This window comes from Puntigrus tetrazona, chromosome 22, assembly GCF_018831695.1.
Source record: "Puntigrus tetrazona isolate hp1 chromosome 22, ASM1883169v1, whole genome shotgun sequence".
In the NCBI taxonomy this organism is placed as follows: domain Eukaryota; kingdom Metazoa; phylum Chordata; class Actinopteri; order Cypriniformes; family Cyprinidae; genus Puntigrus; species Puntigrus tetrazona.
Genome location: NC_056720.1, coordinates 13849133 through 13864768, shown reverse-complemented (window position 1 = coordinate 13864768; position 15636 = coordinate 13849133). Strand labels below are relative to the sequence as shown.

The 15636-nt window shown below is 35.8% G+C and overlaps 2 protein-coding genes and 1 long non-coding RNA gene across 4 annotated transcripts in view; 2 read left to right on the top strand and 1 right to left on the bottom strand.

Annotated features, from left to right (window-relative positions):
* The window catches only part of rbm20 (RNA binding motif protein 20), a 49217-nt gene extending 47030 nt beyond the window's left edge, over positions 1-2187 (top strand). For both annotated transcript variants that reach the window (XM_043222232.1, XM_043222233.1), the window contains exon 14: positions 1199-2187. In XM_043222232.1, coding sequence (XP_043078167.1) covers positions 1199-1267 — 69 coding nt within the window. In that variant the 3' untranslated portion in view covers positions 1268-2187. The remainder of the gene's footprint in view (positions 1-1198) is intronic.
* A 1555-nt stretch (positions 2188-3742) lies between these two features.
* Positions 3743-12575, top strand: pdcd4b (programmed cell death 4b). The gene is made up of 12 exons (XM_043222418.1): positions 3743-3893; positions 4343-4430; positions 4691-4993; positions 7009-7103; positions 7821-7934; positions 8063-8284; positions 10458-10555; positions 10634-10751; positions 11220-11327; positions 11401-11511; positions 11590-11729; positions 12330-12575. Exons 2-12 carry the CDS (start codon positions 4388-4390, stop codon positions 12388-12390), a joined length of 1413 nt encoding a protein of 470 aa, XP_043078353.1. The 5' UTR covers positions 3743-3893; positions 4343-4387; the 3' UTR covers positions 12391-12575.
* A 1233-nt stretch (positions 12576-13808) lies between these two features.
* On the bottom strand, positions 13809-15634 carry LOC122327202. The gene is made up of 3 exons (XR_006247620.1): positions 14305-15634; positions 14029-14087; positions 13809-13950 (listed from the first exon to the last, which is right to left on the bottom strand). It is a non-coding gene; the product is annotated as an uncharacterized LOC122327202 (long non-coding RNA).
* Positions 15635-15636: the final 2 nt, after the last annotated feature.

Here is a 15636-nt window from a genome sequence, read left to right as displayed (position 1 = left end):
TACGTAACTACATGAAAGCAGTGAATTATTTCTTAACCACTTCCCAAATTCAGTAAAATGATTCAGATTTTACAGCAGTTAATACAAGAGGACCACTTAGCAGAGTGTATTCAACTATCGAGTTGGCATGGCAGTATGTGAAATGCGAAATTCAACAATGTGAAATTCAAACAGCGATGTAACATTTGGCCATGCTACGCTGCTACTTGTTGGAAATGGTAGCTTGTTACTGAAAAGGCTACACTTACTTAGTTACTCCCCACCACTGGTGACTGCAATGTAAGACTGACTGATCTAAGAAGCGCGGTCCTCAGGGTAGGATATAGTTTCTCATTATAACCCTCGAGAAACACACACATATAGACAGACGAACACATTTTCCAACACAACACGGTTGCGGCGGCAAGGAGCCGGACATTCCCCGTCATCACAGTCAGACCACAACCAGTTGTCGTGTCTCTCAGTCAGCCAAAGAGCGTCACCTCATACTTCACTTCTCCGCCTTGAGATCTGCCAGCTGCGTGGAGTTTACAAGAACTACACTGAGAAGGTGACAGCTGAATTTAACACCCGAAGAGCAAGACAGGTGAAACCGAGACAGACAGAGAGAGAGAGAGAGAGACTGTAAACACTACAGGAAACACCTGCTTTCCTCCCACAATTTGACCTTCTTCTGTTTCAACTCTCCTTGTTACACTAGTAAACATATACGCTTTTCGGAAGGACACACATGACTGGGAGTTCCTACAACTCTTTAAAACCAAACTCAACAATAAGTCCAGTAGAACATGAGCACAAAATAACTTTGGAACGTTAAAATATAAAAGTTATTCAGTCGAAATACTTGAAAACTATAACCTTTGGGATATATAAAAAGCTTCCTATGAAATTAGCATCAGTAAGATTAAGTTGCCTATTTATCAACTAGTAGACATTGTTAATGATTAAACAAATAGGTTCGAAAAGTATGTTTATAACAGAGTTTAGTCTCTAAGCTCAAAGAGCTCATAAACACATAATATCCAAATGTATCACATGCGATACATGAATTTACTTGAGTATAACTGTTCAGGCTGCCATTTCAGTAAGAGAAACCAAACTGTTGCTCTCCAAGGCTTTATGGCTGGTCCTTTGCCTGTAATTTAGAAGTAAACTGCCAGTTGTGTGATTTAACGGAGGATTGTTTGTGTTTTTGTAGAAGTATCTGTCGCAGCTGGCAGAGGAAAGTCTCTTGAACTTCCACACGGAGTCGCCAAACACTGAATGAAGCTCACGTGAGACTATCAGGACTGCACCGCTGCTGGGACATGCTGAAAAACAAGGACAAAGAGGAGGGGACACAAGGAGAAACAAAGCAATATGATGCTCTGTGTACTCGAATTCATAGCAATAGAAATACTTCAAATGCTTTCAAGAATTAAAAAAAAAATGTTAATTAAGAATTAAAATGTATTTAAAGGGAGTAAGTAGTTCACTGAAAAATTTAAGTTAGAAACCTATATTAATTTTTGGTCTTTTTTTTTGTTTAAGAATGTTCATGCTGCTATTTTTCTATACATTGGAACTAAAGCGTTTTGTGGTTACAAAATGTAAAAAGCACCATAAAAATATCACGAAATTAGTTCATGCAAGGTGCACTTCATCATAGCCACGATTCACCTTAAAGGGATAGTTCACTTTGAAACTAAAATTTGAAGTTTGTGGCATCTAAGGTATAGGTGTCTTTTTTTCTTCAATAGATCCAATTAACAAACCGTTGTAGTCTGTTAGTCATATAATGGTCGGTATAGGGAACTTTCTGGAACACTGTCGTCAATATCCTTATCGTTCAACGTCGTCTGTTGATATATCAGAAAGTCATCTTCCATTGCAATGTCCTGTATGTCTAAATATGTTAAAAAATGTATAATTACTGTTTTTTTTTTTATACACAAACTGCTTGTTTCATGTCTTAGGCCATCAACGTATCGTTATGATGGGGTATGGTTTAATTTGGATTTCTCTGTGCATGTTTTTTTTTCTTTCATAGAGAAAGTTCCCTATACCGACTACAACAGTTTAAATGAAAAATCTCAAAATTGGATCTAATGAAGAAAAAAAGAAATCTAAACATTAGATGCTCTTGGGGTGAGCTGACAAACTTCAAATTTTAGTTTCAAAGAGAACTATCCGTTTAAACTTAATTATAATATATATATATATATATATATATATATATATATATATATATATATATATATATATATATATATATATATATATATATATATATATATATATATATATATATATATATATATATATATATATAATAAACTTAAACTTCATTATGTGAAATGATAAGGCAACATTTCTCATTTTCATTTAACTTTCAACTTTAATTAAAATAACTCAAACTAAAAATAATGAACGAAAATGAATAAAAAAACCATACAGACCAAAAAAAGTACTAAAATGAAAACAAACAAAAATAAATAAAAATGTATTCCCATATTAACAAAAAACTTATAGTGTATATATACAAAAAACATAGTATAATATACTAATATAACACTAGAAAGAATTTTTAGAACATGGCCATGATTTACTTAAGTCATGAACTAATTGTTAATGTTTTTATCCAACATGTCACGCGTATTTGACAGCCACAGTCTCCATTCACTTTCATTTTATGGAACATAGCAGCAGGAACGTACGGAATTGATACATAAGGGAAAGTAAAAGTGAACTCAGAGTGCCCTGTCCTTATTTGTAAGACAAAATGCAGTGTGTGTGTGTCCTTGTAGTCCAATGGAATTTTTATGACACTGTGAAAACATGTATCAGAATGTGAAATGCACTGGTAAGTGTAGTGTTTACATCATCTGCATCTGCCTCATCCATACTCTAAAGCTTGCATATATGTTGAATTTTTTTTTTTCCTGTGGTGTACAAATATAAACTTCACTTCAGAAGTGCCTAATTTAACTTTTTTTTAAATTTAGAGAGTTGTAAAATTATCCTCAGGTCGATACTTGTGAATATTATGTTGATGCTCTTTAAATTATTAATTTCTGTCATTCATCAGGTCTTCAATCTCTTTCATGCTTGAACTATTCTTTTTTCTGAAGTGCCTTCTAATGTATTAAAACCCCCCGAATGCTTAAAAATAAGTTGAACGCAATGGAAAGCTGATTTTGTATAATGTCTGCCATGCTCTTTTGCTTTTGATTTTCATCATTGCTGTACACAAAGCTCAGACTTTAGGGATACTTGAACTGGACCATGTTTATTTATCTAATAGCCTATCAAATTTATATAAAGCTGAGTGAGTGTTATAATGCTAGTATATTATTGGAATGGTTCTGGAAAACTTTCTCCTGCTGTTTTATATTCCGTTAATAATAGCACTCAATTTTATGGAAGACAAATATGTATAAATATTTTGGGTTGCACTGATGCAAATATGAATTAAACATTTTGGAAAATAATGTTGCCTGATGTTTATTTGTGCTGTGATGGCCCTGATTGACATGTCGGAGCCTTTACGTTATAAAATAACCATTGCAACTTTTTTTAACCATCATCATCTTTAAAACTGGGTCGGATAACGAGAGCGAGGGACTTCATCCTCACCCATGCGCAATCTGTTACATAATGACATCACTTTTGTTCCAGCGTCCATCGCAGAGCGGCGGAAAGTCACGATCTTCACCGAAGAACTCATAGAAAATACGAGAAAGATGGGCTTCATCTGAACTCAATTTTCATTGGTCGCATTGTCACCCGCCTCTATTATTCTAACCAATCAGAGAGCTCGCAGGACAGCATTACGCTATCGAGTTGCTGGGCAGAGAACACAAAATCAACATCAACGGAGAGTACGCTCGAACTTGAACTACGCTATAAAGCAGGTTAGTAGGATTTGTTCTTTATCGACTGAACGTTGTTTTAAAGCAGTCTGTTTCTCGATATTTAAGACTTTTAGATGCTGTATTTTACACGTCGTGTCAAGTAAACACAAAAACGGCGTTTGTTCTCTGCTAGTCCCGAGGCTTTGTTTATGTTTATGTTGCGCTCGCGCACTTGCGCGTGCAAAAAAACGCCATACACGGAATGCGTGCTCTACATCAAATAGTAAACACGTCAATAGCAGTTAACATAAAGAAAAACCCCTGCGTTTTTCTTAGCCAAAACACTTATTTTGCAGACTGCAGGTCTTCTGTCTGTTTGGTAATGCGATCCATTCATTGTATCAGGCTTGTGTTGGAGCCAAATGGACGCTGCTGATTGGAGCAGCTGCTTGTTCTCATTTATTCATTAATATTATATAAATATTAACGTTACCATTTCTGCCTCTTAGGTGCGAAGGCACATTTCATACGCTGTAAAACTTAATTTCCTAACCATGGCAACTGACTGTGAGGCATGGCTCAATGCAAACCCTGTTGGTAAGTTCAAGTTTATTTTTAACGTGAGATTTAGAGCAAATGTTTTAGAGCAAATGCGCCGTCATATTGGGTAAAAGATAAGAAAAGTACCATAGTCAAGGCAATCAAATGTTTATAACTCTCAAATTTGGAGAGAAATAAATATATTAGGTGCCCTAAGTTTGTCTCCTATTGTTTTTTTTACGCATATTTAGTCTCAAACTATGATTGCGATATGCGTATTTCCATGTAAATGTTTCAAACACTCTTGTCATATACAGAAGCCGGAGATCTCAGCGATTCCTTCCCCTCCGGGGACGAGGACAACACCTTCACTAGAAACGTCAATAACGAGATTAACGGAAACTGGATATCGGCTCCCACCAGCAGCATTCATGAGGCAAGACTCAAGGCCAAGGTGAAGAGACGTCTGAGGAAGAACTCTTCCAGGGACTCAGGCCGTGGCGACTCGCTAAGCGATAACGGTGAATCGGTCCGGTCCGCTGTTCCACCCACCAGCCCTAAGGGGAAACTGCTAAACAGGAAGTCAAGGATGGGCAAGGGACGAGGCCTGCCGAAGAAAGGTATCAGTGCTGCTTGATTCCTTTACCTAGAGCTATTGGGAACCTTTTCATAGTTTCTAGAACTATTGGTGGAGTTCACACCACAGGAACTAGGAGTGTTTTCAGTTATCATTATATTCAGCGTTCTTGGTGTCAACGGCACAACTACAAATATAACAATATCATCATCCACACTAATGTGCGATATAATGTTCATTATAAGCAAGCTGCAGATTTCTTGTTTAACGCTTTAAATACTGACGTTCTTTCAATTCGGTTTGGGTTTTAATTGACTGTCAACGTTTTTATCCATCTATACTGTTATTCTGTGGCATTGTTGTTGTGGTATGGACTTGATTTTTATAAAATTAGAATGATTATTAAAAAGTAATGGTTATTGTTGTAGTTAGTGTTTCCTATGGATCGTCATCTATAATGATAACTATATTTGTGTCCACACCATAAAATGATAAAATTCTGTTTATTGTGAGCACACGCTGCAGGATGGATTATTTTTAATCATTCAGCTAAAAAAAAAAAGTTCCTTTGTATATCCTTATAGTTGTGGTTTGAATATATTTCTACTTATATAGTTCTATATTATATAGTTATCATTAACTTTACTGATGTTGGCATGCACATTCCTTTAGTTTGATCTTTTCACTTTGGAATATTGTTCTTTTGATTTAGTTGAACTTAGTACACACATAAATAGCAATTAATTTGAATTCTGAAAGTTCCAGAAGTCCAGTGCATGTGGGATTCATTTGAGTTCAGAGCACATGAAGTGATGACTTGGTTCTGTTCCAGCGTCTACCATTTCATTTTAGCCAATTAGATGTTTAACAAACATTTAAGCGATTGAGTGGTCTGACGCGCTTCAGCAACCAAGCTCCGCCTACGTTGACACGAACGCTCATAACAGACACTCACTCCAATTCATTCAGTTGTTGTTTTGCCCAGTGTTAGTCCATTGTTGAGGGTTCGCTGCCCCTGAGTGCAACAGACCTGAATTGATTTAGAAAAGTCTGGCTTGCAGAAACGCCCTATATGCATCCGTGTCAAGCGCACTATATGTATGCTGACTAAGCTTTTAAAAAAACATTTTGACTCTACTTTCTTTGTCTAATCATTTAATCACCTAGATGGCGATTTGAAGCATTTTAATTGTGACCTTTTCACTTCCCCCATCGCCCGCAAGATGACTTCATGACACACTTCTGTTTTTCATTCCCTTGGCGATAGCATATTTGGTCCTGTGTGTGTTTATGTAGTTGCTGGTTAAGTCAGCCTGAAGGGCAGGGCTGGAGTTCCTGTTAGCTTTTTTTTTTGCCCAGAAGCCTTAAGATGCAGACGTTGCAGTAAAAATGTTGCTGGTTTAGAAGTGCTAGTTCGGATACTCCACCTAATCCATTGAGGCTTGAATAGTGGATTACCGTCTTCTTTGGAGACTTTGTGGTCAAGTTGTGGTCGTATTGTTTAGCATTTAATTTGAAGATTACAAATTGGTGACACATTTTCATTGTCAAATGGTAGTTTGATCACAAATAACATGAATTATTCTGCATTATACTCCATTCTACGAATAAAAAACAACTACTTCTATACACTTAAACGTATTTTTCTTTTACAGAAGAGAGAAAATCACCCAGGTCTAGAACAGCACGAGGATGTAGCAGAACATCTACATTAACAAAGGCCATAATAAGCCTTGCATGCATGCAGATACTTATTTGACGTCTTCCTCCAGTTCGATTTAGTTCCTAGTTCTTGTTTAGTATCGGTTTGGCACTCGTGGTCAGAGCTCAGCGCGTTTCAAGAGGTAATGTCAGCAGCTGTGAATTAAAGGGGCCCGGCTCTGTTTAAGAGAGCCGTTTCAAAGGGGATGAACCTGTGTGGTTAACATGACAATGACAGGAACAGCATGTACTTTTTATTACCTACTGCAGAGGGCACTGAAAAAGTCATGTGCTTTTCGTTCTTCTTTCTGTTCTCTGTTGACAGTTATTCCAATGCATCGTGTTTTCTATCCATAGGTGGGGCAGGGGGTAAAGGAGTATGGGGATCACCAGGGGAGGTTTACGATGAAGATGAAGTTGACGTTAAAGACCCCAACTATGATGCGGAGCAGGTAGACCGTGCATGCCTGCTTATGGTTTTTAAAGGAATAGTTCACCCTAAAATTAAGATGTGCTGAATATATATTCACCCTCATACCATGCAACATTTATAAGAGTTTGTTTCATCATATTTGGAGGAAGGTAGAACTGCATCACATAGGATCGTGAATAATTGCCGTCAAAATGGGAGATCAAACAGCTGATAAAAAAACAAATAAAAATCCACCCATCAGTAGTTAATTGATAGTCCATGAAATTATTTCTTGTGAAGTGAACAGCTGTGCATTTGTATGAAAGAAATCCATTTAAAGCATTTTACATTGAAATCATTGCTTCTGGCCAAAATATTGGTTCATTATCAATATTAATGTTTCTTCTGGTGGAAAAAGTCCCGATCCCCTGCTGTCGTCTCACATTAAAATCCCTCCACATATTTGTTAGAGACTGTTTTCGTATGTAAATGGTTCTTGATCTGTGCAGATTTCTGATTCAGGCGAAACAACTTTTTCCCTGAAGAATTTTCTATTATGGCATTTAAAAAAAAATGTGGCTTTGTTTCTGACAAACATGCAGCTTTTCACTTCACTGCAGTGGTGTGGATTGCTTGTGTAATGTTTTTTTTATCAGCTGTTTGGACTCATTCTGACGGCACCCATTTGCTTAGCAAGTGATGTAATGCTACATTTCTTCAAATCTTCATGTCCATTTTAACCGTAAAACTTCCGCAGGAGAACTGCGTATATGAGACAGTCGTCCTCCCTCTGGACGAAGAGACGTTTGAGAAGACGCTCACTCCTATTGTTCAGGAGTACTTCGAGCACGGGGATGCTAATGAAGTGGCGGTGAGATTTATAACCGTGTTGTTGAATGAAGAGATGGCTTTTGCCCTTTCATATCTAATCAGTGCCGTGCAGTCCTCCGCACTTATGAGTAATCGTTATTATCGGAACGTCTCGCTCCGTTCCTTCAGGAATTGCTTGCTGAGCTGAACCTGGGCAGCATGCGTGGCGACGTGCCCATGCTAGCTGTATCACTAGCGCTGGAGGCCAAAGCCAGCCACAGGGAGCTGACGTCACGACTGCTCAGCGAGCTCTGCGGGCGAGTACTTACAGCTGGAGATGTGGAGGCTTCCTTCCACAAACTGCTCAAAGAGCTGCCTGACCTGGTGCTGGACACACCTGGTGCTCCACAGGTAACACGCTACAACTATATATATGTATGTGTGTGTGTGTGTGTGTGTGTGTATATATGTGTGTGGGTGTGTGTGTGTGTGTGTGTATATATATATATATATATATATATATATATATATATATATATATATATATATATATATATATATATATATATATATATATATATATATATATATATATATATATATATATATATATATATATATATATATATATATATACATAACACATATGCATATATATATATATATATATATATATATATATATATATATATATATATATATATATGCATATATATATATATATATATATATATATATATATATATATATATATATATATATATATATATATATATATATATATATATATATGTATTATGTATATATATATATATGCATATATGTGTTATATATATATATATATATATATACACATATATGTATATATATATATATATATATATATATATATATATATATATATATATATATATATATATATATATGTGTGTGTATATATATATGTGTATGTGTGTGTGTGTGTGTGTGTATATATATATATATATATATATATATATATATATATATATATACACATATATATATATGTATGTGTATATATATATATGTTTGTGTTTTCAACATGCATTATATATCTGATATAAAAAATTATGACAGTTTTTAAAGTTTTCATTGAAAAAAAAATAAAGAAATGTAGGTAAAACATTTATATTTCGACAATAATATTGAGGTTAATGAATACATTATTCATGCTTATTTGCAAGACATGAGCCGCTCTAGCTGAGCCGCAAGATTCATTTCTGCCGCGTAACATTTTGCAGAGTTGAATTTCTAAGCTGTGGTGCGTCTCTCCGTGCTTCATGTTTACTTTGCTGAAAGCGTGTTTAGTAAGCTGCGGTTAACAATGAAAACTGTGTGGTCGGAACGTGTCTGGTGTAGATGAGCCAGTCAGAAGAGACTTTCAGCTGTTTCCTTTGGCTTCGTCGAAACACCAGAGCTTGTGCTTTTGTCTGGCTGTGTGCAGACTGCTGGCTCAGCGTTGTACAAACACCTCTCCTGTCAGCCTTCATCCAAACACCAGAGACAGTGTCCCTTTCCTGCCCTTAAAAAACTAATACAGCCCGAATACAAAGGATAGATGTGCCAAACGGGCACGTGAACAAATATTGACCTTGGATTGTATTAGTCTGAGCTGATGTGGGTTACTGTATTGTCTGTGTGTTTCCCCCACCGGTTACAGCACCACACACAAATCCAGTGGCATTTAAAAATATCAGGATTGGGAACTTGAGGGGCTTTTTAAAGTAGATTTTAAGTGAAATTCTGGTGTTCGATGATTCAGTTCCTCTTTTGTATCACACGGGTGCGTGTAAACAAGAAATATAGAAATGCTTTCGGTAAAGAGCTCTTGGAGTGAGTGAACTTTAACTGTAAATACAACTGGAATATTTCTCTTTCTTTTTCTATTATATGGTTTTGAAAGCTTTAGTTTGATTTGGATGACTTTTACTAATAATGATTTCAGTTCCTTTTTTTGGACAACAAATGCAAATTTAATATTAAAAGTAATTGATATATTAAATAATTTTCAATGTACAATAATTGTAACATACTAATTTCAGCGTATACTGTTGTATTAATATAAGTAATGAATATTAAAAAATATATACAGTATATTACAATGTTATTACACTAAGTTTTCTAATATTTTGTTTTGTCGGTATGATCAGAAAGTGGATCGGGACAAATATGACGAACCACTGATCTTTTAACTAGAAATATTACATATTCCTTTACATTTTCTCTCTCACATTTTTCACCGTGATGCCTGTGCATAACAACAAAAAAATAAATATATATATATATATATATATATATATATATATATATATATATATATATATATATATATATATATATATAAATTTGTAATGATGTGATTGGAAAATGGAAAAAAAAGATTAAAGTTGATCAAGCATTTGTAAATATTTTAATATTTCAAAAAATGATGTTCATATTAAATATGTGCAACATTAAAGTGTTAAATCATTGCCTGTTTAAAAATGATCTATTTAGTTGTTTATTTTTCATCCTGTGAACATAGTGGGTTTCTTAAGCTGTAGATGTGTAACTTGTGTTACAGATGCTCGGTCAGTTCATCGCTCGAGCTGTCGCAGACGAAATCCTCCCGAAAAGCTTCATAGATGGCTACAAAGGACGAGTGGACTGTGAATACTCCAGGTACCGAGTGTCTTCCCCTCAGTGCCTCTCCTGTGTGTTTCGATGGCTAGTGTGACGCGGGTTTATGTCGTTAATCAGAGCGTCTTTGGATCGTGCCGCCGTGCTACTGAGGATGAGCCGATGGACCGGCCTGCGCATAGACAGCCTCTGGGGCTCGGGTGGCGGACAGAGACCTGTGCACCAACTCATCAAAGAGGCAAGGACACACCCATTCACCGCCAGCAACCACCACCTTATGTAACTACATCTGTCTACGAACTGAAAAATTCAATGCCATATTAAAGGGGTCATATAATGCAAATATATAATATACCCCCTTTTCTTTTTGGAGTGTTACAAGCTACAATAAAAGATCCCTAAAGTTGCAAAGATTAAAGTCTCAAAACTTTAATCCCCCCTTAAAACGCTATGGTATTCTGCCAACCACAATGCACTGGATAGCTGGCCTTTTTAGAAGCTTCGTAGAAATTGAGCCGTTTCAGGAAGGCTTAGAGTTGAAACGATGTATAGTATGTGGAAAATAATTTGTTTTTAACCTTAAACTACATTGTATTACACCAAATACTCAAAATAATGTTTTTTCAGCCACATCAAATGACTCATTTAAGCAACAACGCATGCATTAATGCTCTAACTCCGCATTGCGCAACGGCTGCCGTTGCAGGTTAATCTTCTGCTGAAAGAGTATCTGTTATCAGGAGACACGGTGGAGGCCGAGCGCTGCTTGAGAGAACTGGAAGTCCCGCATTTCCACCACGAGTTTGTTTATGAGGTAGTAATGACATTTTTACTTTTAAGTGAAAAGCTTGAGCCCAGTTGTTAATCTTTCCGTTGTTCACATTCAGGCGGTCGTCATGGTTCTGGAGTCTAAAGGCGACAGGACGCTTCAGATGATCCTGCAGCTGCTGAAGTGTCTCTGTGCGTCCACGGTCATCACTGTGGACCAGCTGAGACGGGTATGACTCCACCTGCTGGTCCGCGCAGAGCACAGCATCTGGGAGAGCGCATCTAACGTGAATGCCGTCCTCTTGCAGGGATTCGAGAGGGTGTATCTGGACATGGCTGACCTCAGTATTGACGTGCCGCGTGCATATTCGCTCCTGGAGCAGTTCGTGGAGCAGAGCTTTAACGCCAGGGTCATCGATAAAAAGCTCCGAGACCTCTGTCCTTGTCGGTGAGTGGGGTGCTTTTTAATCCAATGATGATAACAACATTATTATTATCATTATTATATACTTGGGAATATCGTTTAATGTAGTAGTAGTAATCATAATATTCAAATATATCAATGTAGTAATGGTATTATATAAAAAAATCATATACAAATACATTGTAGATGGTGTTATGTTTTAATATACAAATGTTTTAAAGCAACATTATTAATCATGTACCCAGATTAACTTGCTAGTAGTTTTTACTGTTATTTATGAGTCATATGTAAACCTATTTTTATTGTTATATACAACTAAAAATGATAAAACCATCAAAATAATTTATCATAAAATTGCAACATCATGTCCGCATATGTACTAATTATTTTTATATTATAGACCGTAGTAACATGTACCTTTTTTATTATCTTTATACCACAGACATCTGAAATGACATTTTTGAATTTTTTTTTTCTGCCATATTTATTATAAGCAGTAATGTATAAACATTGTATTTATTATTACTGCACAATTATTATTTTTTTTTTTATTGTGCGAATGCGATTTTATATTGTCATGTAGCCAAATGACCGGTTTGACACTAGTCCGTTTTCTCCGGGCAGGGGCCGTAAGAGGTTCATCAGTGAAGGAGACGGCGGGCGTCTCAAATTCTCCAGCTACTGACTTCAGGAGTCCCAGCCCAGTCTCCGTGGCAGCTGCTCCAGTTTCAATGCTCACCGGAGCTATGTATTTCTTTAAGTTGCTTGTATTCGTCATGAAGGTTAAAGTACTAAAAGCGTTCCTCCTGTCAGAACACAACGGGACCGCAGGGGCCAGGCACTTTTGATCTGAAGGAGACGTAATCCCCGATCCTTCTGATGTGACTCGTATAAGCTAATCCTGAAAGTGCCACACTTATGACTTAGTCATTCCACGTTTTGTATTCCTGAGTTCACTGCCACTCCTGTTCTCCAGTCAGCAGTGTTTGTAGAGACTCGCAGATTTGTGTACATAGCTTTATAAGGTTCAGAGCTCTTTCTCCTCCCGGGCTGCTTTTGTATACTGCGCACCATTTTGTTTTCCTCCTTTTATTTTCTCTTTGACTTCTCGAAGACGATGCTGCTGATGGTCGCCAACGAAAGGACAAACCTGAGCAATGCACAGCAGCTGGGATCATTTCACAGAACATTTATTTTTATATTTCAGTAGACTGGTGGATGTGAAATGTACCTGACTTACTTGCTCTTTGTTTAAACTGGTCGATGGAAAAAAAATAATAAAACGTTGTCATCACTGATTACTGACATGGCAAGAAATTCTTTGTAGATACTGCAAAAAATAAAGTACTAATAATACCATTTTAAGGGACAAAAAATATTTTCCAACATGACATTATTAATAACAGCATAAATTGCAACGACGTAATAAAAAAATGCTGTTTTTGTTTTACTACTTTTTTAGCAGTCATGTTTTCTTCCTTTTAAAAAAGTTATCAGCATTTATATGAAATAGAATTTAACTGTCACCTAATTAGTTAAACAAGTTCTTTTTTTTAAGAATTGTAGTTTTGAAGTTAAATATATATTTAAATATGACATTTACTAAAAACTAGACTCGAGAATGTAAATACACGTGCATAATTCGTGCATTAACTGCCATTTTATTCAACAAAAGCACATAGCTACAGTAACGTATTTAATTTGAGAATATAGCCATTGAATCCATGCAACTGCTATGAATGATCTTTTTTTGGCATCTCAAACATACAGGCCTCATGAACTAAAGCACACTTAAACTCGTGCATAAATAACGTTTCTACCAAAACAGCAACCACAAATGAAAACCATTCATCTGAAAGGTGACCTATGGCTGACTATATTAGTGATATGTGCTGATATTAGGTTATGATGGAAGTGTGTACTTCATCCCTCAGAAGTGTGCCCTACTCTGCTCTCTCAGGCTGCTGCTGCTCCTTCAAAGCCAGTTCTTGTTGTTTGATGATCTCCTGAGCTTCCTGCTGCATCTTCTCCAGCTTCTCTAGTGTCACAGACTTCAGAGGCAGGAGTTTGGGTTTGCACAGAACCATGGTGGGCACGTCCTCCATGGACAGCTGACCTGCACAGATAAAACGCAACACAGCCCTCATGCTCTGGGTGTTTGCAGCAAGATCCGGTCTGAAGTTGAGCCGTTGCCTCCAGTGCTGTAGCTGTTTTGATTGTCATGCGGGACGTCTTTCAACTTTGTCTGTATAAGGGTGAGGTTTTGAAAGCTGAACACGACAAAAATGCTGAACAAAACAAGAGCGGCAGCGGAAAAACTCACCTTGTTTAGGCAGGACCTCTCTAAACATCGACTTCACTTCAGGCATTATGCTTCAGCGACTGTTAATGTAATTAAAAATATATATATATATATATATATATATATATATATATATATATATATATAAAATAATGCCATCTCTCTATCATGTATTACTGGTCACGTACAACACATATAAAACAACAAATACACGCATCCACACATAAAATCTTAAGAACTGGATTCCTTTCTTTTAAATCTAAAGTGACATGCCACAAATGTCTTCGCGAGCTTCACCTTATTAACTTTATATTACAGGAGGATCAAGTTGCTGCTCTTAACCGACTCTCAGCTTACTGTACATTTACAAAAATGCACTGTAAATAAACAATAAACGCATAAAATATGCTTCGCGGATTTCCCGTTTATCTCATCAGCTGGTGTTATACGCACTTCCGGTTCAGCGAGGTCTACGCACGTGAGCTCTTTCCGCTGCTGCCGCCTAGCGGCGCGTGCTCGCTGTAGCCGATGAAGGTGGTAATCGTTTTTAGATGGTTTATTTATTTGTTTTTGTATAATCAACAGATATTCATATTTACAGTAGAATTACAGACTTTTGCTTCACAAAATCTACTCCGATACAATTTTATTTATTTACTATTAGCCTGCTATTGTTGTTGCTGTTCTTGTTAAGGTTATTATTATTTTATTGGTTTTGAACACAGATTTGTTTCACTCCAAAATTATTATTATTATGGCTATTAGTATGTAGTCGTTATTAGATATTTTACAGTAGTAATTGGAAATGTTATTTAAAATGAAATAACTTATATTTATCTATTGTTATTTTACTGTTGGTAAACAAATCTGTGTTGTATTTCTCTTTTAAAAAAATTGTATTGTCTTGTTTATGCTTATTGTTTTTAGTTTATTGTTGTCTTTGATCATATCTGTTATTTTTTACTCCGAAGTTGTTGTTATAATAATAATAATAATAATAATAATAATAATAATAATATATGGTTAGTTTTAAGGATGTATTGGTCATTTTAGACTAAATAAAATTGAGAAATATTACGGCTAATTTTAGACTATAATAATAATAATAATAATAATAATAATAGTAATATGGTTAGTTTTAAGGATGTATTGGTCATTTTAGACTAAATAAAATTGAGAAATATTACGGCTAATTTTAGACTATAATAATAATGTATTGATGTTATTATTAGTAGTAGTATTAGTAATTTTGTTGTTATGGTCATTTCTATTATTTGATTGTTGATTTTGGAACACATCTGGTTATAATTCACTACAAATTATTGATTGAATTATTGATTAATTATATTTTTATTGCTATTATTCTCATTTATATTAATTCTTAGAAACGTCATTTTAGATCAAATACGCCTGGACTGTTATTATTTCTTCTTATTATTTAATTGTTATTTTTTTTCTTCAATCGTGTATTTTAACGACATTCAAGTACAATCCATTTAATTAATTCCATGGCTTCACTTGTGTTCAGCTATATCTACATATTTGCACATTTACCGCAGAAAACAAACTGCACGCCTATTCGTGAATATTACATTTATTCTGTTTCATGACACCGCCCTACCGTCCCCC

Coding starts and splice junctions, on each gene's coding strand:
- pdcd4b (XM_043222418.1), top strand. CDS start 4,388: ATGGCAACTGACTGTGAGGCATGGCTCAATGCAAACCCTGTTG. Junction 4,994..7,008: donor ACGAGGCCTGCCGAAGAAAG/GTATCAGTGCTG, acceptor TTCTATCCATAG/GTGGGGCAGGGGGTAAAGGA. Junction 10,752..11,219: donor TGCACCAACTCATCAAAGAG/GCAAGGACACAC, acceptor CTGCCGTTGCAG/GTTAATCTTCTGCTGAAAGA.